The sequence below is a fragment of the Mustela putorius genome, unplaced genomic scaffold (genome assembly GCF_011764305.1).
Source record: "Mustela putorius furo isolate JIRA1106 unplaced genomic scaffold, ASM1176430v1.1 tig00003859_pilon_pilon_pilon, whole genome shotgun sequence".
NCBI lineage: Eukaryota > Metazoa > Chordata > Mammalia > Carnivora > Mustelidae > Mustela > Mustela putorius.
This window is the reverse complement of record NW_025422011.1, coordinates 10,276,474-10,302,789: the sequence shown is the minus strand read 5'-3', so window position 1 is coordinate 10,302,789 and position 26,316 is coordinate 10,276,474. Positions and strand designations below refer to the sequence as shown.

Here is a 26,316-nt window from a genome sequence, read left to right as displayed (position 1 = left end):
AGGACAAAAGGGGTCTTTCTGGGGCGCCTGGGTGGCTCAGTGGGTTAAGCCGCTGCCTTCGGCTCAGGTCATGATCTCAGGGTCCTGGGATCGAGCCCCGCATAGGGCTCTCTGCTCGGCAGGGAGCCTGCTTCCCCCGCCCCCCCTGCCTGCCTCTCTGCCTACTTGTGATCTCTCCATCTCTATGTCAAATAAATTAATAAAATCTTAAAAAAAGAAATGTCAGCTCTTGTTACAGCTGCTGCTATTATTACTAACACTGTGATTACAGCTGCCCAGATTCACAAAACTAGTCAAAGCTTCTGCCACATTTAGGAATTTCCTCTGAAATAAACAATGCAGGTTTGTTTTTGTTTTTTGTTTTGGGTTTTTGGTTTTTTTTTTAAAGAAGGCAGACATGGAATCCTAGATGAGCAAACTCCCACCCACAAAGAGCAAACTCCCACCCACAAAGATCCTGTGACATGTTCCTTGGTAGAGACCACCTAACAATTTGGGAGCTTAGAAGCCTTCACTTTAGGCTTGAGAAGGTGCCAAAGACTTTCCTGGAGAGCCAGTCCAGAGAGAGACATTTGATCGCATTTTCCAATGAGAAGCATATGTCCAGGGTACATACGCTTCCTCCACTCATGTATGGATGGAAACAATGCTGAGTACATTCTGTCCCAAGAACTTACTCATGCTTACCCTGCAAGGCTTAACTTTTTAATTTAAATCCCAGAATCCTGCCATAAAACCAGCCAGCTGAAAGGTTGCTCTGAGAGCGACTTCTGGGCAATCTATTCATCGCGTGGCAGTCCCCAATAGCTAAAACAAATGTTCCCTGTAGTGCACACATCCATAGAGTTGGTAAAAAGCTGTGTGTTTTCTTTCACCTTTCCATGATGATCACAAGGGACATCTAATAGATTCCACTGAAGCACAATAGCAAAAGACTTCACTTGCATGCTTACTTTGGGTTCAGGTTCATTACCTTGTTAAGGAGACATCTGACTTCTGCAGGCAATCTTTAAAAGGTCACATCTGCAATGACTCACATATTTTCATAACCCATCGAATGTTATCATTTAATCCCTTGGCCAGGTTTCAAAAAACTCAAGTGCTCATGGGTTTGATAAGACAACCAGCACCAGGCAGGTCCCCAAACTCTTAGACACAGGACAGGTGACGCCAACTCGGCTCCATAAAATGGGACACCCTCCTTGACCCAAGAAAGACCTCGGTTCCCTGGAGAGCCCAGCTGCACCTAAGACTTCCACAGAAAGGAGACCGATTTTTGCTTCGCCTTTGAAAAACCACCCCAGGTTGTGGCCCTGGGGCTCATCTGTAAGCACTAACCTTCTCTGGATCTGGTCCGCAGGCCTCTTCACGGATACATACGTGAGCGTTATTCTAGGTGACCTCCTGTTAAAGAGTTTTATTTTAAATCCCAGCTAATCTTTGCAGCTCCCTGGACTGGTCTGATCTCTTGACACATCCTAGTTCAGGTCTATACCAAGCGGCGAACACAGTGGGACCAAGCCTGGTGTCTGTCTCCCTCTTTCCCTTTCCTCCAGTCAATTCTGTTGCATCATTAACCTTTTCTTTCTCCTCTGCATCAACAGCAGCATAGGTGAGCCAAAAGGAAAAGTAAAAAATAAAGGACAGAGCCCTGTGAGCCGATGGCTCTCCAGACAGCAGCGGTGTTAAGGCAATTTAGAGACCTGGCCGGCGGGATGAGCCCGCGCCTGCGCATACAGCGCCTCGCTGTTTGTTTGAGTGCCTCTGGGTATTTTTAGAGTCTGCAGGGAGACGTTAAGCGGCACGGGGTGGCTGGTATGCTACTAATGACACCCTGAGCTTCCAGAAGCGGGCTTCACAGCAACCGCGGAAGCCGAGGTGATGAAAAGCAACACTTGTCTTTAAAATCACGCAGACGTCGGGGTGTAGGTGGAAAAGACAAGAAAAAAAGTCGTGGATAAAAGCCGGGATTCAGCACAGCAGAGCGCAGGTGTAAGGCACCTAATTACGAGAGACGTCGGAGTTTGTAGAAGTCCTGTATTTCCTTTCCTTTTCCCTTCTTCTCTCCCTCCCTCCCTTCCTTTCCCCTCTTTTCTTGGCTTTTATGTCTTCCAAGCATCCCACTGGGGACACGCTCCCCCCTTTTGTTGGCTCTGCAGAGGTGAATGCAGGGATCCAGATCTGGCCAGACAACCCATGGCCAGCCCAGGAATGGGGGTGCGACTCCAGCAACATCCAGCTCAAGAGATGGTTCCCTGGGCCTTTTCCTGGAAGCAGCAGAAATGAGGCACTTGTTATCGCTGGGGTCATTACCTGAGAGGATGCTGTAAGCCTCGGGCTGCCAGACACGTTGGTGCCTGAAACAAAGATGCCCAAGAAGGCCCAGCCAAGAGATGGGAAGGGGAAACAGCGTTTCAATAGCAGCATGTGAGCCCCGGATCCTGCTCTGTCTGTGACCACTGACTCCCTAGAAATCCCAGGGACCTGAGCCAATAAAGTTTCCCCCTTCTTTCCCTTTGAGGAAAGCCCCCCAAAGAATCTTAATACAGAGCGAGCTCTAAATGTGATTTTTTTAAAAAACACCAGAGGAATGTTGAAGTAGAAGCCATAAGCCTCTCCAGTCATGCCCACCCTATTGTTGAAGCAGACACCAGCCCCTCAGCAGAGGCCCCTAAACTCTCCTCATTTGCCTCAGAAAGTAGATGGGAAATTCCAAGACAAGCCTCCCTTGGGCTTCAGGAAGATAAAGTGTAACATTCATTCCTCATAAATGTCACATGGCACCTTTTAAATTCTTATCTTTCCCAAAAAAGCAGAACGGTTTGCATGGTCATCAACAGCGTGCAAGCACTGACCCACATAATCCCCTCCCCCCACCGAGTGATGTTGATGCTGACAAACCTACAAACATGGTATAGTCCATTGCCTTGCACAAAGCAGCCAACACACAATTGTTAAACTTTTGCTCACACAATCTGATTAAAGACTCACAACTACTTTGTGAAGCAAGAACTAAAACGTGCCCATTTTACAGATGAAGATACTGAGGCTCAGAAAGACTGAATAACTCATGTGAGATCACACAGCAACTCAAAAGGAAAGTAAGGCTTCAGACTCAGCTCTCTATAGCTGCAAAGTCACCCACTGGGAATGGGCCCCTTCCATGGAGTCGTCTGTTGCTTGACAGACCTTTACCTCCATTTACCTCACACTGTGTTTTCCCTCCTGGCCTGTCAGTCTCTCTGTATTTCCATGTCTGCAAAGTTCCTGTTCAACCTGTTCTATTGTCTTCCTGATCCTCATGTGTTTGATGTTCCGTCATCCCACTGGGTGATTCTTCAAGCGGGGTGAGAAGAGGCAACCAGACCAGCTATGTCTTGGTTTCGTTAACCTTTGCTGGAATCATGAATCCATTTGTCGGGAAGAAGATGTCCTATAATTCCAAAAGCCCCAAATCATAAGTCTTCCCGTTTCTCTTAAAAAGCAGAAGAGGGGGGCACCTGGGTGGCTCAGTGGGTTAAGCCGCTGCCTTCGGCTCAGGTCATGATCTCGGGGTCCTGGGATCGAGTCCCGCATTGGGCTCTCTGCTCAGCAGGGAACCTATTCCTCCTCTCTCTCTCTGCCTGCCTCTCTGCCTACTTGTGATCTCCCTCTGTCAAATAAATAAATAAAATCTTAAAAAAAAAACGCAGAAGAGGAATGACTGGCTTATCACATGCTTCAGACACTTATGGTGAGCATTTCCAGCTCTCTGGAAGTGAAAAGAACTTAGATGGTCCATTTAAACCTGATTCTGAAATCTGATTCTACTTTCTGCACCTAAACATTACAAAAGTTAAAATCCTCCAACCACCTAAGGAAATTATCAAATGTATATTAAAAAAAAAGTATATACAAAGATGTGCAAGACAGTGTGGCTTAGGACAATAAAACGTCAGAAGTAACCTAAATGCCCAGCAAGAAGGGATTGCTAATCTAAATGCCCAGCAAGAAGGGATTGATGTCAATGTCTGGTGTAACTATGATTTCAAAACACGCAAGCCAATGAAGTCATGAGAGTTATATCGAAAAAGAATATAGTGGGAAAAAGAAAAAGAAAACCTGACATAATCCTCAATGGAAAGCGCAGACTTGAAAATGTAGATATCGACCAAAATAACAAATCGCACAGATTGAAAGGACATAAACTAAAATGAGAGCCAGAATGAGATGATGAGTGATTTTACTTTTTGTTTAGACTTTTGCCTTGTGCCTTCTGGACAGAAAGGTGTTTGTTGTTTGTTTTGCTTTGAGCAACATTATTTTTCTAACCTGTGTTATGAAAGAGAGCAGACTGAAGAAAAAGATGACAAGGATTAAGGAGATAATGTCACTGGGGTCCTCGGAGAAAAGGAACCTATGAGCTGGGGGACGGAGCCCAGACTCGAGTCAACTGCTTGGGTCTGGATTCGGGCCCTGCGGCTCGCAGGCTACATACATGAGCTAGTTACTTAACTTCCTGTGCCTCACTTTCCCATCTAGAACAGGAGTGATAATAATCCTACCTCCCTCTTGGGGTCATTCTAAATGTCACATGAACATACATGAAGCATTTAAAACAATGCCTGGCGTAGGGTATGTTCTGTACACATTGTTGCTCTCTTAATGGTACAAACCACTTAAAAGTAAACACCCTATCTTACTTCTTTCTAACACCTATCAAAGGGCCTGATGCAGAGACTGTGCTTGAATGTGCCCAGTTGGATTCCAGAGAGCAGTGCTAGTGTTTTGAGGTGTGGCCCGCATGATACCATCTCACTAGTGACATCTCCCTCTAGACCAGACCCATGGAGCTTCTTAGGGCTGAAGGGAAGGCAGCTGTCCAGTGGCATGTTTGGAGCACTGACAGTCAACGGGATAAAAGGGACCACTGGCAGGCACCTGGATGGCTCAGTTGGTTGGGCATCTGTCTTGGACTCAGGTCATGATCCCAGGGTCTTAGGATGGAATCCCACATTGGGCTCCCTGCTCAGCAGGGAGTCTGATTCTCCCTCTAGCCCTCTACCCTGCTTGTCCTCTCTCTTTCTCTCTCTCTCATGCTCTCTCTCTCTCAAATGAATAAATAAGATCTTTTTAAAAAGGGGGGGAAGACCTTGGAGAAACTGTATTGCCACAACCCAATAAAGTTTAGTAATAACCCATCATCTTCCTCCACTGTCCCACTCAGGACTTATCTGGTTGCTTTAAAGAAAAAATGCACTCACACGAGACAAAAAAGGAGAACATGGTATTGCCAGGTACACAAATCTCATGGGATCCAAGAACAAGACATAAAAAACTAATAGAAGCTCTCTTGTTAAATGCAGTTTGGACCAGTGGTTGGATGACTGTTGAGCTGGGAATGATTCTTTGAAACAACAGAGTCATACCAGAAATATTTTAACAGAAATGTATTAAAACCTTTATTTGCCAAACTCTGGATGACCTCAGATCCCACGTGGGATATGATTTTTCTCATCCATGTGGCTTTTTTCCTGGTTTGTCCGAATTCTGATCTCATCCTTAGGATCCTGTGAGTTTTAGAAAAGTCATGTATAGACAAGTGAGTAGGCCCTTCCTCCTTCTCGAATAAGGAAGACCAACCCAGAGGCCATCTGCACAGCATCGGGGCATAACTCGAAATGACAACATGTGTTGCATCCAAGAATCCTGAGTCTCCGACAGTTTCAGCTTTGGGCGCAGTGGACTAGAGAACCCACATTCTTCACTGAAGCTAGCTTGCCTGCTGAGTTAGATGCATACTGGCCACTGTGACCCATTCTTCACTGTCCCAACTTCTGGATGTTCAGATTTACCAACTTTAGGGAAGAAAAACACCATCCCAGAAGTCAGGCCATTTATCTACTGGTGCTACTGGAAAATTATACAAAGAATTGGGGGTTATGTAAAAGGATTTTTAAAACCTAATCACCTCTGAGAGTTTTGAAGGAGCAGGGGGTGGGAGGTTGGAGGAACCAGGAACCAGGTGGTGGGTATTGGAGAGGGCACGATTGCATGGAGCACTGGGTGTGGTGCAAAAATAATGAATACTGTTACGCTGAAAAAATAAAAATAAAAATAGAAGTAGATCAAAGGCCATAAAAAAAAAAAAAACCTAATCATCAACCTCATATTTTACATATGAAACAAGGAAAAAAGGCCTAGAGAGGTCAAGGTGATATGCCACGGCCAGGAAGCCCCCAGCTACAGAGTCTCAGGACAACATGGCTTTCCCTACGCTACTGAGAGCCAAACAGATAACTATCTGCTTACAGAAAGGCACTTGGTTAAATGTCCTGGAAATACGTGGTTTATACAAGGATAGCCACATACTGAAGGACTGACAAGTCATACCATATATGGGCCTCAGAGGAAACTAATGAGAGTGAAATAGAAATATGCAGAAATGAAAGCTCTTCCCTTCACCCCTTTCTAACTTATAACTTAGGCCAGTAAATCTCCCAGCTCAGGCCATCCCTGCCCTCCCCTGTATAAATTAGGAAGAAGACAGCTTGTTCAACAGACAGAAGTGGACTCACACTCGAGGGCCTACAATATGACAGATGTGTCACAGAGTGGTTCTCATTTCATCCTCATGACAACCTTGTTGGGAAAATACGATGGTCTCTCTTTCCTCAGATGAGCCCATTGAGGCTCAGAGAGGTTAGGCATTTCCCCCAAGGCCACACAGCTAGTCTGTTGGGTTCTAAAGCCCACAGTTTTTGAAGTGGTATGCCTCCCATTCTTCCCAGGCAGAGGACCCTGCAGAGGAGGATAACTGGCAGTGAAATGGTCTTTTCCCAACACCTTAAAGATCCACTGGCTAACAGATACAGAAAAAATTGTTCATCATCATTAGCTATCAAGGAAATCCAAATTGAAACCACATTGAGATACCACCTTATACCAGTTAGAATGGCAAAGATTAACAAGGCAAGAAACAAAAGATGTTAGAATGTGGAGAAAGGAGAACCCTCTCACACTGGTGGTGGGAATGCAAGTTGGAGTAGTCACTTTGGAAAACACTGTGAAGATTCCTCAAAAAATTAAAAATAGAGCTTCCCTATGACCCTGCAATTTCACCATATTCACCCCAAAGATACTGATGTCGTGAAAAGAAGGGCCATCTGCACCCCCAATGTTCATAGCAGCAATGGCCACAATAGCCAAACTGTGGAAAGAGCTGAGATGCCCTTCAATGGACGAATGGATAAAGAAGATATGGCCCATATATACAATGGAGTATTAAGCCTCCATCAGAAAGGATGAATACCCAACTTTTGTGTCAACATGGACGGGACTGGAGAAGATTATGCTGAGTGAAATAAGTCAAGCAGAGAGAGTCAATTACCATATGGTTTCACTTACTTGTGGAGCATAAGGAATAACACGGAGGACATTAGGAGAAAGAAAGTAAAAGTAAAGGAGGGGGGGAATCAGAAAGGGAGACAAACCAGAAGAGACTGTGGACTCTGAGAAACAAACTGAGGGTTTAGAGGAGAGGGGGGTGAGGAATGGGTGAGCCTGGTGGTGGGTGTTAAGGAGGGCACAGATTGCATGGAGCACTGGGTGTTATACGTAAACAATGAATCTTGGAACACTACATCAAAAACTAATGATGTATTGTATGGTGACTAACATAACACAATTTTCAAAAAGATGCTAAAAAAAAAAAAAAGAAAAAAAAAAAAGATCCATTGTTGGGGACCTGTAAGTTATCTTGGAAGGCCAGTTCCACAGGAAGCAGGCCAGCCCACCTGCTTTCCTGACTGGCTCTTCCCCCGGGTGTGTTCCTTCAAAGACACAGAGCTTGGTTTCATTCCTGTCTGGTTCCCTGGATTCTTCTTAGCATCTTCTAACCAGACTTCTATAATCTTTTATTTTTTTTAAATCGTTACCGAAGAGGAATTTATCTCATCAGAATTTGAAGAATTTAGGCAGAGAAGACAGAAAGGAAGCCGTAGAAGCACCTGTGAAAACTTTCTCTGGGCCTTCATTATGCTCCTGGCTACATTTCTCTCACACCACCAGGCTTTTCTCTCCATGGAATACACCAGCCATCTTGCCTCCTCTCACGCCTCACTCGTTCACTGTCTCAGAAGAGCAACTGTCTCTTTTAAAACGTATCCATTTTCTAGATATTTTCAGACGTGGACGCCCTCAGCCACCACTGCCACGAGATTCAGGGATGTTCGTGTCAACCAAATCTCAACACAAAAGCGAAGACGGGCAGATGGTATTACTTGGATGGCAGCTTCAAGCACTTTCTTGTAGAAGAAAGCAAAAGACAATCACTGCTTACCCGTGAAAATGAAAATAGAACCAGCTTTAAATGGTTGTATTTTGAATATCCTAATAGATTTCAGGAGATCTGGCTACATCGGAGAAATATTGATACATGACTTCGAGATCAATCATTTTATCACAACAGTGAACCGAGCAAGGGGCTTGCTGTGCCAGGAGCAGCTCCACACACTTTCTGTGAATTTATCCTCAAAACCACCCCTCAGAGATTTGGTTCTATTTTTTTTTTTTTTAAGATTTTATTTATTTGTCAGAGAGCGCACAAGCAGGGGGGAGCAGCAGGCAGAAGGAGAGACAGACTCCCACTAAGCAAGGAGCCCGATTTGGGACTCAATCCCAGGATCCTGGAATCATGACCTGAGTGGAAGGCAGATGCTTAACCGACAGAGCCACCCAGGTGTCCCGATTTAATTCTATTCCTAAACCCATTTTATATATGTGGAAACTGAGGTTCCGAAAGGTTCAGTAAGTTGTCTTAAAATTACTTTCTGAGAAGCTTATTCACGACTAACATGCTGTGCTTATTTTTTCTTTGAAGATTTTATTTATTTATTTAACAGAGAGAGATTGAAAGTAGGCAGAGAGGCAGGCAGAGAGAGAGAGGAGGAAGCAGGCTCCCTGCTGAGCAAAGAGCCCAATGCAGGACCCTGATATCATGACCTGAGCCGAAGGCAAAGGCTTAATCCACTGAGCCACCCAGGCGCCCTGTGCTTCTTATTTTAAAATAAAAATGAGGTTAGCCATGTATATCTCCATAAATTTCAAACATACACTTTCTGACTTTCTCCTCTTTCAGTGGCCTCCCCCATTCTCTCACAGAACTGCTCTATGAACCTGTTCCTGGTCAACCAGTCGCCATAGACGGCTGTCTTCATCCGTGGGCAGGATTACCTGAGCAGGAATGGGTCAAACCTTTCTGGGAATGAAAGAAAGCGCCAGTTTAAGCCTCTTGCTTCTGGGAAAATGACTCGGACACCTTTTACATAACCTGAAGAAAAAAAAACGCCAGAAGAATAGGCTCTTTTTCTGCGGAAGAGGATCCCAGGCAAATGGCTGGCTCATCCCGGTCTTCCCCCCGTGGGCAGGATGAGGAGGCAAGCAGCCCCCGCACTCCCAGCGCTGTGACCGCTTGTGCTGTGAGAGCCCTGTTACCTTCCCCTGGAGGACGGGTGTGTTTACTGATGATGTCCTCAACAAAGATCCTTAATAATTCACCCTGATAGCTGACAGCAGAGTGTTTGGCTGTCATGGCAACAACCAATAGACCTTATTTGTTAAAAAAAAAAAAAGTGTCAAAAATGTGGCTATTTTTTCACGAATGTTAAATTCCTGACAGCAACAGTCTATATGTGAGTGAGAGGTGAATGGGCAGATAAAAAATAGCTTTAAAATGCCGTCTCGAAGTCATTAACTATCAGGACAAGAAAATAGGGGACGCCGAGTACATTTCTTGGCTTCATACCGCACCCTTCTGGAAGGAGGAGGAAGTGAACTATGACATCACCTCTATTCTCAATTTGCTATATTCTGAAAAACTATATTCTGAAAAAAATTCTGAAACCTCTATTCTCAATTTGCTATATTCTGATTCCTATCAAAAATCCATCCAGAAAAGCATTTTCCCACACTTGAACTTTTTTTTTTCTCTTAACATATGCACTCCCCCCTCAATCTTCATCACAACCTTATGAGGCCAGAATTACCCCCAATTTACAGATGCGGAAGCTGGGTCTTTAGAAACCATGGCCAAGTCAAAGCCTAGGAAAGGTGCAGGTAGAATCTGGTATACCCAAGTGAACTTGATTCCAAAATGTGTATTGTCCCTCATACCAACCCTGCAGGAAAGGGAAAAAACAGAATCCAGTTGGAGGGTGGGGTTTACTCAGAATTTATTTCAGGAAAATGCACCTTGAAAATTTTGGGCACCTGGGAGGCTCAGGTGGGTTGAGCCTCTGCCTTCGGCTCAGGTCATGATCTCAGGGTCCTGAGATAGAGCCCCATATCGGGCTCTCTGCTGGGTGGGGAGCCTGCTTCCCCCTCTCTCTCTGCCTGCCTCTCTGCCTACTGTGGTCTCTCTCTCTCTCTCTCTGTCAAATAAACAAACAAAATATTTTTAAAAAATTTTTTCACTATAAAAAATATTTAAAATCTCTTTCATCGTGTAGCTAAAGAACAGGAGGGAGAAAGGTGAGTTTTATCAGTTTCCTGCTTTCATCTCATAATGGAGATAAGAGCCAGACACAACAACAAACTCCTCCGCTTCACTCTGAATCATCCTGGATATGTTTTTACAGAAAGGCAACATTCCCCCACCGGCCCCCGGGCTGTGAGCTCTTTTGAACACAGAGGCCAAACCTTCTTCACCTTTGTTTTGGGAGGCTCAGAAAAAACTGTGTCGGAATCAATGAAAAAAAAAAAAATCAAGAAGAGAACGAAACACTTGAAAGCAGTATCTCTTTACCTTTGTTTTGCATATTCAAAAATTCCAAGCAAACATGACTTGTGACACTGAAACTTGTGACACTGGGTGAATTACCCACTCCCCCCCCCAACCAGCGCCCAGCAGTGCGGCACCGGGGCAGGAGGAGCTGTCCCCAGTCCAGGCTCCCAAATTTCCAAATTCTCATCCCAAAGCACCACTGAGGGTATGGGTCTGGATTGAGCCTGTCACCTGTCTGGGCTTCACTTTGCTCTCTGTAAAATGAGTATTTTTTTAAATGAAATGTGGACTAGGGTTTAAAGTTGGGGATGGTGATTTGTACATTTTTTTAAATTCTTGGGAGGAGTTATTCGTTTTATTTTATTGTGTTATGTCACCACCATACCGTACACCATTAGGTTTTGATGTAGCGCTCCATGATTCATGATTTGTGCATTTAAAATGGTCAGCGTGACTTTTAGTAACTGGCTTGGCTGGTGTCAGATATGCATTCGTTCCATCACCAGATAGCTTGGGCAGACCTCCAAGCATGTTCCGAACAAGAAAGAACCAAAACACCACAGTGAGCCTGATTTAAAGCAAAAGCAAAACAAAACACAAAACACTCAAGTAGGTAAAGCTGTGGATTTCAAACATGTTTGACAACAAGCCTCAGAAGGAAAGACGTCTTTATGTTTCTCCTCGTGGTCCGGCACACTCACAGGCACACACACACGAACTTGCGGGAAATGAGCCATCTCCTTCCTATAGGCTCCAGACTCTGATGGTTTCCGTTCTCCTCTAGTTCGTATTTGGAACTTGACTTTTGTCTAATAAGTCAATTTCTCGGCGCACGAAGTGGTATGGCCTGCCCGTGGAGAAGTTGGGCTGACCACCCTTGAACCAGGCGGTCGAGTTAGTGAACACGTGAAACGTGACCACCATAAATGAGGTTGTGCCCTAAGGTTAAGATCCCCCGCGATGACTTTAAATAACACCAAGATTTAAAGTAAAAGACCTCCTCAGTGATCATTCATATGGATTACATCCCAGCGCAATCATAGTTCAGATCACTTAAAGTAAATAAATTCTATCGTTTAAATGAATTTCACTTTTTTTTCCCGGGGCTACAAGCAAAATTATTACCGACGAGGCTCACATTCTATTTCCAGGGGACAGTATGGACCCAGTGCAGGGTCAGCAAACCCCTGCCCTTGGGTCCACCCCACCCTGTCATCTGTTTTTGTTAATAAACTCTTGTAGGAATACGTCCTCATACCCTCATTTACTTATTGTTGAACAGCTGCAACAGAGTCTCTGCAGCCTGCAAAGCCTAAAATATTCATCTCTGGGCCTTTGCAGGAGAAGTTTGCTGACCACTAAGAGAGCAGGGGGCGGTTATCATTGACTAGTCTTTGTATCAGGCCATGTGTGTATATTACCATGGCACTGACTTACTGTTCTCGGCCATCCTGCCAGAGGACTTTTCTCACCATATTTTACAAATAAGGCTCTGAGGGCTTCAGTAACTGGCCCAAGGTCGCCCAGCTGGGCAGGAAGAAACAGCTGGGATTTGCACCTGTGCCCTTCTGACAAAAAGCCCGAGCTATCATTTCTACCTTCTACACATCTCCCCCTACCCCAAACCACGCCTTCCAAGCTAGACACAGTGCTAGATTGTACCTCTGTTCCTGGCAGAACCGGTTGGCCCATGTGACTGCTGGGCAGTCCAGAAAGAGACGGGATGGTGGGGTGGGGGTAGGAGGGAACCAGCCCTCAGGGAATTCAAAGGTTGTTAACTCCTCTTTTTGTTTTAGGAAATGCACCTGCCTTCTACCCCTCATGCAAACAAAGACTGTTCAGATGCTGCTGGACTGACCAAAGCATAAACATCTCAAGCCTCTCTTCTCTTGGGTTCGATACTTTCATTTTTCGATCATAATGACTTAGGGCTTCAAACCTCAGATTTGATGGTCCCAGATATGTAAACAAAGTCACTCTGAAAAAATAAATAAATAAATAAGTGTGGGAAAGACTTGAAAAGTTTCCTGGGGCTGTTGTTAAGTGACAAAGCAAGTGAGTGAATAGTTTGCAGAATGATGCCTCATTTTGGTAAATAAATAAAAATCATTTATAACTGCACTGTTTGGCACACGTGTGTGTGTGTGTGTGTCTGTGTGTATGTTGAAGACTATTCTCAAAGGGTGTATAGAACTCTTTTGGGCTGATACATACTTTTAAATTTTTGTTTCAAGGAAAACATATTTCCTGAAAAATTTTTTAAGTTTCCTGGCTTGAAGAAACCACACACATTTTCTAGGTGTTTCATGTGTTTTCTTAGGACCCCGGGGATTTCCACCTAGGAAGGCACAGAGAATGTGAAATCATGCAAGCACAAAGGAAACCTGAGATTAAAGGCTCCTTCGGGAAACCCAGGGACGGCCTCTGGAGGAAAAGTGGGGCTGCAGCGCCCCCCTGCGTCCTGGATGGTGGAAGTCACCAACCGTGGGCAGAGGAATCCTGTCTCTGCGGCTGCTCAGGGTCATCCCACACCAACTATTAGAAATTTCCAGGACCAGAGTATTTCCGCTTACTGAGGTCGTTGTTCTGCTTGTACTTGCAAGCCTGGCACGTCAGAGAGTTTGAGCTCCCAAGTGCCACCTCTTAGCTGCTCAATAAAGCCCCCCCAAGTTCCCTGAGTCTTCTCCCAGTGGCCATGGCGGGTATTTGGAAAGCCATCTACAAAGGAAACCCCGAGACCTTTACAGGGTCTATCCAGACTTGGCATCCTCGGGATCTCTTTTTCTGGAAGATTTGACAGCAGCGGGATACACATGTGTTCTTGGGGTGGGTGGGCATCCCTAGCATGGTCACATTTTGCAGGTTTTTCCTATCTCGAGGCTCAGTTTAAGGTATCTCAAATAAATAAAAGCACAACTGTGCTTGAGTGATAATACGCCTTTAAAAAGCAACCATTTTCTGAGCACCTACTTGTTCCAGCACCCAGCCTATGAGACATGACCTTGATTACAGCCCTACAGGTAGATGCTATTCATCTCTACTTTCTAATGGGGACAGATCCTGAGGCTCTGAGGCTAAGTCACTCATCCAGGAAGTAGCTGGTCCTAGATTCAACCGTCCTTAGTTCCTTCTTGGTGCCAGGTGCCTTGTACTTCTTTTAGGGCAAGAAGAGAGCAGGGAGCAGAAGACCGAGTCTCATGATCTCTGGAGCGCCAGGCCCCCAGGCTCCACGTGGCTGCCAGACAGTGGCTGTATCTGACCAACTCACAGAAGGCCACCCTTTCACACTTTGTGGAGGACCAGACACTCCAGGAGCATCTGTTAAATCAGTGAATAGCACCACGTTTTACTGTGACTTGAGCTAGGGGTCAATGTGCTGTTCTAGGAGAGCTGTGATTTCTAAAGCTACTTGGGTAGAAGACAGACGCGAGTCCAGCCCCTGATCTTACTGCCACAGGGGTCCCTTTCCTGGTCCTGCAAAGCCAGCCCTTCCCTTCTTTCTGCTCCTTACTCTCTGGGACAGAGACAGCACAAATAATCTCCAAACTGGTATTCATTGCGAAGCTTTTAATCAAATCAGGATTTGGTAACCAAAAAGAAGCATTCAGATAAAATGGAAAGGATATTTTACAAATTTGAAAAAAAAAAAAAGTCACCAGCCGCTTTTCCTCTGACTTTTGAACATTCCCTTTAGAAATCTGTGAACCCTCCCAAACCAAAAATATGAAAATCATTATAAATATGAATAAAACATGCATCTTAAAATGGCATGTGGATATTTAAAAGACATTGGAAAGACTTGTTATCTAAAGCATTCTGGTCTTGGGGCGTCTGGAGGGCTCAGTTATTTAAGCCTCTGCCCTTGGCTCAGGTCAGGATCTCAGGGTCCTGGGTTCAAGCCCCGCACTGGGGTTCTGAGCCCCTGCTCAGCAGGGACTGTGCTTCTCCCTCTCCCCCTGCTCCTGCCACTGCCTGTGCTCTCTCTGTCTCTCTCTCAGATGAACAAATAAAATCTTTCAAAAATAAAGTAAGATAAAATAAAAAAAAAATGTTCTCGTCTCAAAAGCTAGGAGAGAACAGGGACTCTGTTTCATTACTATGTGTTTCTACAGATTTCCTCTTGCTCCCCAGTACCCCTGCCCCACCCCGGCTTTATCCTCCTGAGAACATCTGGAAGGGGGTCCATGACCCTTGAGAGTCCCCTGTAACCATGACCCAGAGCTCTCCGGCCCACCCCATGGAGCCCTTCCTCCCTCAGTCATTTGCAAGATCACCCCCTTTCAATCACCAGCTCCTGCCCCAGCCCCTGAACAAATCCCAAGCAAACCCCAGGGGTCTTATTTGGAGAGGTAAACTCCTCTGTCCTAGATAAGGCCTCCCAGGAACGATCTTTCTAGCCATCACCCAGCTATGCAGTGGTGGACCCCCATTACAACACTGCAATGAAGGCCTGAGGTGCACTCTTGTCCCTTGAATGGGCCCTCGCCCAGGTGTGGGGCATCAGAGACACACAAGCCCGGTCAGGCACTGCTGAGCACTGCCTCATTCCAGCCCCACACCACGTGCATGCCCTTAGACGCTGGACGTGCCGATCTAGCGGTTTGAGCCCACTTGGGCCAAAGGCTATACATAAGAGTGTGAATAGCTAATTCAACTCTGCCAATTAAAAATAAAAATTCCTGAGCTGCAGTCAAAGAAGCATAAACTTTTTTTTTTTTTTTTTTTAACCTGTAGAAAATGACTGGGTGACTCGGCCGAAAAAGCCAGAACAAGCAAGGTAGGCTGACTTTCTCCCTCTTCCAGAAGAGTTCATGTCACTATCACACCTGGACTCCTCTTCCTCTGCTTGAAGGCCTCCATCCCACCAGCCAAAACAGGACAGGATTCCAGGAAAACTCGGGCCTGGAGATTTGGATCTAGTTCATGGAAGCGACCAGGCCCAATCGGCCCCGGTGCAGTCAGGCACGGTGCAGAGTCCCAGCTCAATTGCACAGCCACTCCGATGGGCGTGACCGGGAAGGCGGGAGGAAGGTGATGCACAGCGGAGCTAAATGTCTCTGTGCCCCATGGAGGACAGAGCTGCAGAGTATGTTGCATCTTGAGCAGAACATCTCTTCCTGGTCGGTACAGTGCACTGCCCACGGGGACCTGTCGTCCTCAGGAGCCCACGGTCTTCGGGTGGTGAACACAGGCTGTGGTTAATAGGGACCGAAAGGACCCCAGGGATCCTGGAGACTCAGGAGGAGGCACCCCCAGGGGCCAGAGAGAATGCTCCCCTGCTGATGGCTGTGCCCTCCATGGTGATTCACAGTGACTTCAGGAACATTCCACCATGAACCACCATGAACCATCATGAGCTGTCCTGAGCAGGGAGGGCAGCTCAGGTCCCAGGACAACACCCAGCACACTGTGGGCAGGAGGGGGGCTTGCCCCAAGGGGAACCGGAAGAGGAGCTCTTCCTCTGAGTTCAGACGTCAAGCTGGCACCAGGTGTGAGCTCATCTCTTAGGAGATCTCCTATCAAATGTTTTGGATTCTTTTTCTCTTAAGCACTGAGAATAGTGATTTTTATGGTTATCTTTTTTAAAATCATCATTGCTTCTCGCTGTTCTCAAATCTTGGATAAAGTCTGTCCATCCACAACCCCCACACATGTGAGAGAGTCTGGGGCATTAAGGGTGGAGAAACTAAGGGAGATTTGGCTTTCCCCCACCTCACCCCTCCACCAAGACTCCAGAGGGAGCAGCACAGTGTTGAGGGGACAACCGTCCCAGGGGTCCCAGACCAGCAAGCCTCTGGGGACCGGAGGTCCAAGGTGCAGGGAAAAACACAGGTAAAGAAGACAACGTGCCTTAAAAAGCTCACGTCGGGGGCGCCTGGGTGGCTCAGTGGATTAAGCCGCTGCCTTCGGCTCAGGTCATGATCTCAGTGTCCTGGGATCGAGCCCCGCATCGGGCTCTCTGCTCAGCAGGGAGCCTGCTTCCCCCTCTGTCTCTGCCTGCCTCTCTGCCTACTTGTGATCTCTCTCTCTCTGTCAAATAAAATAAAAATTAAAATCTTTAAAAAAAAAAAAAAAAAGCTCACGTCGTGGGCAGGGAAAAAAACGAGATAGAATAAATAGATTTCTGGTCCAGAAGCCGGTGGCAGAAGGAGGGCTAAACCCCAGGTCTCCTTAACCTATTTTGACTGTGGGGCTCAGCCTAATGAGGGGGCTGGGCCAAATGTTCTGGGACATTCTGAGTCCACGGTAACAGCAAGTAGAAGCACTTTATTATCCTTAACACACCACTGAAGCCCACTGGGCATTCGTTTGCAGTACAATCTCACCTGCACTGACCACTCTCACTTTTGAAAGGGATGGAAAAAAATACGGTCTGCATTCGGCCAAAGAAACAGAGCCCAGACTTGAAGGACGACCCATGGTGAGCAGTCCAAAGGAGACGAGCCTACAGCAACCACACATAGCATGAAGTGAAGCCTGATCAAAGAGATACCTGGGGTCTGTGGTTTGTCAGGTAATAAATGGGAAGGCCACCACCCGACTCTAAGAGGTGATGTCAGTTATCTCATCTTCAGAGAGATAAAAAAATTTTTTTTTTTTAAAAAGCGTAGCCTCCTACTTAGCTCCATGGAGCTGTGAAACCCACAAGAACAGAGTATGTTGCATTTTAGAGAGAGCCCATTCAGAGCCTTGCCGACAGGAAGGAAGGACGCCACACCAGCCCAGTAGAGCCTGCCTGTGCCTGGGTCACTACCCAGTTCGAGGAGAGACTTTGTGAGCATTTATTTGCAACCGGCAAGTTACTTCCAAAATAAAAAGTGTTCAGCCGCAGTCTGTGTCTCCCAGCCCGAAAGAGCAACCCCATTACGCTGACCCCTTAGCATGTGTTCCCCCTCTCTTCTTCCCCTACTCCCTGAATCGCACTCCTTCCCATCAACAGAAAGGAAGTCAAGAGCTGGCCTTTAACAGACATTTAGCCCACTACAGGCATCTTCCAAGATGGGAAACCAAAGCAAACACTTTTCATTACTCGGACCCAACACCTTGAGCTTGACCTTCCCAGATAATGAAGCCAAATCAGAAGATTCTCTCTGCCTGATTGTTAGGTAGGTGTCACCTGCATAAAACTCGGGTGCAAAATCCAGAGGACCACAACCGGAGGTGGGGAGGGAGCTGAGGTAAGGGGCAGGGCTGGATTTTGAGACGGGAAGGTTGAGGACGTGAGAGGCAACATGGCAATGTCCACACTGGAGAGAATGCCTTTCTCCAGCTGTACGTGGCTTGTCAGAGCAGAAGGGGTATTCAGCTCCTTCCAGGGGAAGCGAAAGGACAGGGCACAAAGGAACAAGCCTACACCCCAGTAAGAAGAGCCCCCCTGCCTTGGTACTTGGAGAAAGCACTTGTTAGAGGAAAGTTAACCCCTTAAGAACGCAGTATGAACTCCACACAGTTAACAGAAAAGGAAATCATGAGAATGTTCTACGCTGTGTGCGAGAGCCCTGAAACAAAAAGAACGGGCTCATTTCCATCTAGACTGACGTGGCATGTGAACGAGGACTCCCACCCAAGACAGGGGGGAAAATTTTTTTTAACCAAGTGCCAAGAAAAGACATTTCTTTGTCTACACCAGACTCAGGTATTTTGCCAGGAATTAAAGTGAACCCCAGAGCCGTTCTGTATTACAACTACAATTAATAGACACTGCGGTGAAATAGACTCAAAAAAGACAAGTGCATTCGGTCATTCGAATCTCCCATCCCTGCTCAGACGCTGCAGCTGGGAGCTATGTGTGGAGAGGATGTGTGTGTACCATCTGACCCAGCGATTCCACCGCCAGCTATCTACCCGGAGGAAATCAGGAGACAGACAGGTTTGCATAGGGTACACACGGGGACGTTTGTAACAGTGTAACTTCTGAAGCACACTAAAGGCTGATGACCAGAGTTTGGCTTCCAAAGTGATGATGATACATCCACAAAACGGAAACTACAGCAGTTAAGTAAGTGTATCAATTTACTTATGAACAGATGTTCCTAACACACTGTCAAGTCAAAAATTATTTTATAGGACAGTCTGTACACTGCATTTCCATGTTTATTACAAATGTATTCATGTGCAAATATGCATTTAGTCTGAAATGAAATATACCAATGTGAAAGATACTTATCGCTGGTTAGTGACAGAATAGGTGTTTTGTTTTGTTTTTTTAATCTTGTTTGTGTCTAACCAGTATGGATTTCCTGCATAATGAATACATTTGTTATGGATAAACACTCCACCCTTACCAAGGCACAGAATGGTGCCTTCATATGGCTTACTACTACCACAAATCATATAGGTTCATCCCTGAAAAATCAGAGTCCCATGAAAATTTAAGAGATAACATTTTTTTTAAAAAAAGGAAAACACAGAAGCCTTCCTAACTACTTGATTTCCCTTTAAAACCATATAGGAATCTTTTAGTGCTCAGCTGCTGCATACTATTTTTTATGTTTTATTTATTTATGTTTCAGAACATTAATGTTAATTAATATTAATATTATTAATATTAATAATTATTAGTATTAATTATTAATATTAATTAATCTCTTTGGGGAGAGAGAGGAGCTGGACACAGAGTTAAGCACTCACGGGCAGTGATTCAATCAGCCTATGTAGCAAAACTTCTACAGAAAACCCTCAAGGACGCTTTAAGAGCTTCTGGGTTGCTCAACACATCACGGTACCGGGATGGTGGTAAGCCAAGAGAAGGCACCTCGTCCCGTCCCCAGTTCCTTGTCCCATGCCTCTCTTCCATCTGGACGGTTCTGAGTGGTGTCCTTTATAATAAACAGGGAGACATAAGCAAAGCGTTTCCCGAGTTGTGTACGAGTGATCCCAGCACATTATCAGACCTGCGAAGGGGGGCCGTGGGAAGACCTTGGATGTTCATCCAGTAGGTGAGAAGCACAACGTGGGCTTCCCACTGGCATCCAAGTGGGGGCAGTCCGATGGGACTGAGCCCTTTGCTTATGGGATGTGAGGCTAATTCCAGGGAGGTAGCGTCAGAACTGAGTTGAACCGTGGAGCACCTGCTGGTGTCACACAGAGGCACGCTGGAAAAGCCACCCTGCATTTTGGAGTAGGAGGTGCTTCGAGTTTAAGGGTTAAAAGCTTGTAGGAGAAAAGCCTTCAAACAAACCTACACTAACACAAACACACCACTGGTGAGATCAAAGAAATCCAGGACCTACTTTCTCGGCTTATCACCTGTGGCTCCAGGAGAAAGAATTAGCAAACATGCCTGTGGGTATGCACTGGGTGTTCACAATCTAATTTGAAAAGTCAGGAGACTGAGCTAGCCTCCGCTGACTTCAACAGGGTTCAAGGAGGACAGCCTGCACTACGGAGTGTCCTCCATGTCCTGGACACTATCCCAAGTGCCGCACACACGTCTTACTCCTTGCCGAGCCCTATCAATTGACTGATATCGTCTCTATGTAACAGACAGATACTCGGGGTCTCAGGGAGGTTAATTAACTTTCCTGCAGTTATACTGCGCGTAAGCGGTACAACAGGAAATTTCACCGGGGTCTTCCCGAGGATAAAACACACCCTTGCAAGCGCTGTGCAAGCGCTGGTTATAAGGTTTTCTATAAGCTGTTTTATGCAAAGGATGTCATTATTGGAATGTCTTCGTGCACTGCAAGAGATGAGATGTTCTCGAGGTCATCCTCTCCATCATGTTCACTGCCACCACATGTAGTATTTCATTTGGCCCATGCATAGGTGCCTTCCCTGCGGGACTGGTCCCATCATTCATGAGGCCCAGTGCAAATTGAAAACACGAGGCCCCTTGTTAAGAACTTCAAGATGGTGACAGTGGAGGGTTAAACCAATTCTCCGTCCCTTGTGAGCTCAGGCCCTGTGCTACCACCCATCGAAGGCCCCTAAAGCCGGCCCCGCATCCCTGAACTTCTTGGTTTGTACTCAATTCCAGATTCTCTTGAAGGAGGAACAAGAAATTAATATCATAAAGAACTCATCCGGGGAGTTTTCTGACCGCTTTCGTTTGTTTATTCAACAAACACCCTGTGGTTCCATGAGAGGAGAACTTCGAAGGTTAATTTAAAACGCCCTCTGATTCATCATTGCAGTCACAGCTGGACAGAACAGTGATTTGCCTGCTGCTGAAAACATGCAACCAGCTTCATCTCACTGGCCGGCCGCAGCAGCTTAGCTCCAAGTTGGAGAGGGAAGACCTCTTCAGACAAGCATATGGACCTAAGTCCCAGACCCCTCTCCGGCCTCCTCCCAAGGGAGTGCTCCCTGTAACAAACACACCACGTTTTCGAGCCTGTCTTGATTTTGTTGCCTGCTTCCAATGGGGTTGGAATACAAGCTGGCCTCCTGGGGTGGCTGCTTAGACCTTCTGAAAAGAGGGGTTCCTGTTGCCATACTCCCATTCTTGTGTTGCTTATTATGTCCTTTTCAGCCCTTTCAAAATGTACTTTTCGATCCCTCAAGTGTCTTTTCCTCCCTCGTTAAAGGCCTCTCCCTTTCCCCATGGTTGCCCCTTTGCCTTGAAAGTCTGTCAACAACCCAGACAAAACCAGTTTGGACATACCGGAACTCTGGAACCAGTGAGTCTTTCTCCATCGGCACAGATGACTCTCAGGGAGAAGGCAGGTGGCTGATGACAGGGAGGAGGACTCCGGACCAGGATGGTAAATGAAACGCTGTCAACTCTCTCTCAACCTCTCCTCCCAGGGGTAACCCTGGGGGCTGAGGAGTTCTGGTCCCCTCGGTGACTTAGCAACTCCAGGTCACTTGAAATGTAATAATCCAAGCAGTAGGGTTTCCTTTCTTTAAAAAAACCAAGACAACAGCTGGTGTTGGCCTGGGAAAGAGACAGTTTGCCCTCTGGCTCTGGCTTCAGTACTGCAGGAAAATTACCACTCTCAGGCTGGTGAACCGACATGGGGCTCCACAGTGCCCCCTTCTGGACAAACTCGTTTGGTCCTTCTGATCGCCGAGGAACAATTAAGGGCCGATTGCGTGGGATCTGGGTTTTACTTTTCCTGAAACCCACTGAGAGTCTTCAGAGGGAAAAAGAAAGCAAATAAAGTAAAAACATGATCCGTGTCCGCTCGGCTCTCTCCATTAATAATGACTTCTGTGCCTGAGGAAACTGGAAAACACAACGTCCTGTTTTGATTCTGCTTTTACCTCCAACACCGCGGTGTGAGCGCCTGACCTGAATCCAGGAGGAATCCAGCATTTGCCGTTAGGGTGATGAGCGTGGTTTCAGCTGAAGACTTTCCCATAAGGCTCGGGAAGAGGGTTTCACAAACTGGCCCTTCCCCCAATCTCGGAATTCTCACTGAGAGTCCAGAAAGACGACACCAGACAGAGTTCTCATTCTCTTACCCCACCAGGGCACAACAAATATCCCTCAACGTGTCCTGCCACCAGAAAACTTCAGAGAAGAACTTCACTCCAGGAAATAGAGAAACACCAAATGCTTTTGTTTAGGTTCCCAGAAGACGCATACATCAACTGTAAAATGTATTATTTCTGGACTTCTCGCTCTTGTTTCCAACCCCAATAGGAAGCCAGAGAGGAGAACTCTGTTGGGTTGATTAAATACATACAGAATCTCTTTAAAAGTTAAAAAGCATCAATTTAACAATAACTTTGTCAGCTTTCGGGAACTTTTTTTTTCTGAATCAGTTCTATAAGCAGTTGAACTAATGAGCCTTGGATTTTATTCACTGATGCAATTTAAACATCACCTATGACTTAAGAAATCTCTTTTTGTATGTGTATATCATATCGTGCTAGCTTCTCCTTGTTTTCCTGCACAAGGCACGAGGAAAACGGGGAAAAAAGACATCATTCTGAGAGGAGGCAGGTGGTCCTCGGGAAAGATGGGGAGCTAGGGCTCATAGGTCTCACCTGATTCAACTTTCCTGCATTTTTAAGACAGCAGTAGTGACAGGAGTGTGTAATCTTTCCCAGACAAGAGCACAGGAACATGACCGGCTATAACAAATACATTTGTGGCTTCACGAGATGAGCTGTTGCCCAACTAGTTATTCTTTTAACCTACCTGAACCCTAGAAACACTTAGCAGTCAAAAGTCTGGTTACTGATTTCTGGGCAGAACTTCAAAAAGAGGACATGTCACAAGAAGCAAAAGGACATGTTCTCTCTACATTGGTCCGGATGCTCCCTTAAAACTTACATCCCTTTCTGGGGGTGCCTGGGTGGCTCAGTGGGTTAAGTGTCTGCCTTCAGCTCAGGTCATGATCCCAGGACCCTGGGATCAAGCCCCACATCAGGCTCCCAGCTCAGCGGGGAGCCTGCTTCTTCATCTCCCTCTGTGGCCCCCCCTTCTTGTGCTTAATCTGTCTGCCAAATAAATAAATTAAATATTTTTTAAAAAATTTTAAATAACCATCCCCTCTGGCCTCTGAATGCCCCAGCAGGCATCCTTCCCAAGCTAGACAAGTCGATTACACCCACATGCATTGTGATAATGGTAATAAATCAAGCCACAAAGAAATGAACGGGCCCGATCCTTGGACACCAGGATGGTAAGCAGATAGACAAGGCAACAGCTCACCCTGTTAGCATGAAGAGCTGTTAAGAGAAGGCTGAACAAAGTATAATGGGAACACACTCCCCGGAAGAGACAAAGCTTAAATGTCACCTCTTCTGAGAAGCCCTCCTTGCATCCCCGGGCTGGGTGAGGCTGATGAACATTCAATCAATAAATGTTTATTGACTGCATGGTGTCAGGATCTAGGGGAGGCGATGATGGACCAGCCGCCAGTGTTAACACGCCAGGACGGAAGTAGCGGCAAGCCAAAAGGTAAATAAATACAATATTTAAACACTATACCCGAGGTCGTGAAGGAAGCAAAGGAAGGGGATGACATGGGGCTAAGAAAGGGGGACCTGGGTTTTGGAGGGATGGGAGAAGACCCCTCTGGGAAATGGTGTTTGCACGGAGAACTGAGGGATGCTGTAGGATTAAAGGATGCCAGCCAGCTCAAGAACGGTGGTGGGTGGAGGGTAGGAAATGGTCCAGACAAAGATAATAAACTCTAAAGGGGTGGACAGGACCCGGGGGTAGTTGAGGCACTGAAAGCCCGCAAGTTTCCAGTAGAGCCATGAGTGGACGTGAGGGTCATGGCAAAGATCCATTTAGGAGATGGGACTGAGACAGCTTGTAGGTTGGGGCTGATGGGAGAGATAAAAGAAACAAGGGGAATACCTACACTGCTCACTTTGAATGGCCAGATGGATGCTAGTGCCCTTTGCTGAGAAGGGAGAAACTTGGGAAGGCATGGGGTTACATTCGCAGGAGAAGATATCAAGAGTTCTGTTGTCCGCGCAGTAACTTAGAGATGTCTATGCATTGCACAAAGGGAGATGTCAATTAGATGATAGGAGATATGAATCCAGAGCATGAAGAAGAGGTCTGGGCTAGAAATATACATTTTAGAGTGTTCAATATGCCTGTGGTGTGAAAAGGCCCAAGAAGTGATCCAAAGAGCATGCAAAGTAGAGAAAATGGAGATCAAAAATGAGTCCACAGAAATTTCACCAGCTCTGCAAGAGTACAAACGAACCCTTGCAGGGGAAGAGAAGAATCCCAGCTAGAGAGACTTAGAATGGCTTCCAGAAGTTCAATCTTAAAAACTAAAGACAATCATTACTAAAATCTATCCCACTCTAGCTGTCTGCCCCATCTGTCACTCCATGGATCTCCATGTCACTCCCTCCAGGGTGGGAGGCCCAGATCAGACAGGCCAGGCAGGTGACATTTTCCTCTCCTTCTGTGCTGAGTTGTCCTACCCCACGCCATGGGCTGTAGGATTGGCAAACAGGAAGTCTTTAAGAACCATGCCGAGCGCCACAGAGCCACCTGCCCTCCCCTGCAGGAACCTCCAGGGCAAACAATCATTACCCCCTAGTTGCAATACTTTCTTTCATCAGCTTCCACAAGAGGAACCCAAGAAGACACTGCCATCACCAATCAAACCTTTCCCTCAGCATAATCCATCCTAAAACTGGAAAAAAAAAAAAAAAAAAGCTAAAATGTAATCTCTCCTGCATCTCCTTTCCTATTCCCATCCTCCCCTTGATTGTCACTCCTGAAAAAAACAAAAACCAACTACATTCCTCTTCTCTCCATCCATTCTCAACCCACACCAACATGGTAACAGTAACCACTACTTTGCTGACCGTGCTCTGGCACTGGTCAGTGATTGCCTTGAAACTGATGGATCCGATGATACTTTTCTTTTCTTTTTTTTTAAAGATTTTATTTATTTATTTGACAGAGAGAAACCACAAGTAGACAGAGAGGCAGGCAGAGAGAGAGAGAGGGAAGCAGGCTCCCCGCTGAGCAGAGAGCCCGATGCGGGACTCGATCCCAGGACCCTGAGACCATGACCTGAGCCGAAGGCAGCGGCTTAACCCACTGAGCCACCCAGGCGCCCCCGATGATACTTTTCAACTTCTATTACTTTACCTCTCTATAGCATGTGGTCCTGACTCCCATTCCAAGACACCTGCTCTCTTCTGAGTTCCCTGCTTGTTTCTCAGCTTCCTGCGTCCCCTGAATCGCCACCCCTCCCCCCCGCTTATCTGTAGACACTATAGCATCCCAGGATTCTTCCCCTAGCACTTCTAGGGAATCTCTCAGGGTGAGCTCACTTACAACTATGATTATAAATACCACTCCATCAAAGCCCCCAGAATCTCTTCTAGCCAACTGTTGAGGTCCCACCTGATTCCCACAAAAAATTCTCACCCAGTGTGCTAAACCAAATTGATTACCAGTTGGTTATCCAGTTCACTGCCCACGTTCCCTTAAGGTAAGGACTCCATGGGAAATACACTAGTAGGAATTCAGAAACAGTTGCTGTCGACACTGGATGTATCAATAATAGCTATACTCTGACTCCCTATGTATTGATCTATTGCTCTTTGTGGACCCTTCCAAGAACAAGAGCTGAGAACCCTTTCCTAGACAGCAATTTCAGATAACCATCCTCCTGTTGCTTCCAGAAATCTCTGGCAGGTCTGGAGTGCAGAGACGGGCTTCTGTCATTTGTCTCTGGGGGCTACGTGGGTCACAGCTAAACCTGGGTAAGGTGATGTCTACTCATTCTCCCCTTCTCTGCCCACCAGAACCCATCTTCTCCTCACCCTTTTCCCCCAACCACATACTCTTTCAAGGTATAGCACTTTACTCCAGGTAATAGCTTTGTGGAGACCTGGATATTCCGATCGAAGGCGACTGTATCCATTATTTTATTATGTCTCAAATATCTATATTGGGAGTCACTAATGGATACTGTGGTGTGCCGCCGAAACTCCCACGCTCCCCACCTTCAGGACTGTAAGATTTATTCTCCCTCCCCTCCCTCCACAACCCCTCCACCTTCACCCCCGGGGCTGGCAGTGCTGATGCAGGGATAGAAAGGCCAGACCTCTGTTCTCAATGCAGGATCTTTCTGAAGAAACATTCCGAGCCAGAACTTCCTGTGGGACGCGCT

At 46.3% G+C, this 26,316-nt stretch overlaps 1 protein-coding gene across 4 annotated transcripts in view; it reads right to left on the bottom strand.

Annotated features, from left to right (window-relative positions):
* Positions 1-26,316, bottom strand: part of SLC1A2 (solute carrier family 1 member 2) — a 145,207-nt gene that overhangs the window by 109,931 nt on the left and 8,960 nt on the right. The window contains exon 1 of one of the 4 annotated variants that reach the window (XM_004755981.3): positions 21,369-21,661. The exons of 2 other annotated variants lie outside the window; for them this stretch is intronic. In XM_004755981.3, the coding sequence (XP_004756038.1) occupies positions 21,369-21,400 (32 nt within the window). In that variant the 5' untranslated portion in view covers positions 21,401-21,661. Of the gene's footprint in view, positions 1-1,338; positions 1,680-21,368; positions 21,662-26,316 lie in introns of those variants that run through there. One more of the 4 variants, XM_004755984.3, reaches the window with a different exon arrangement.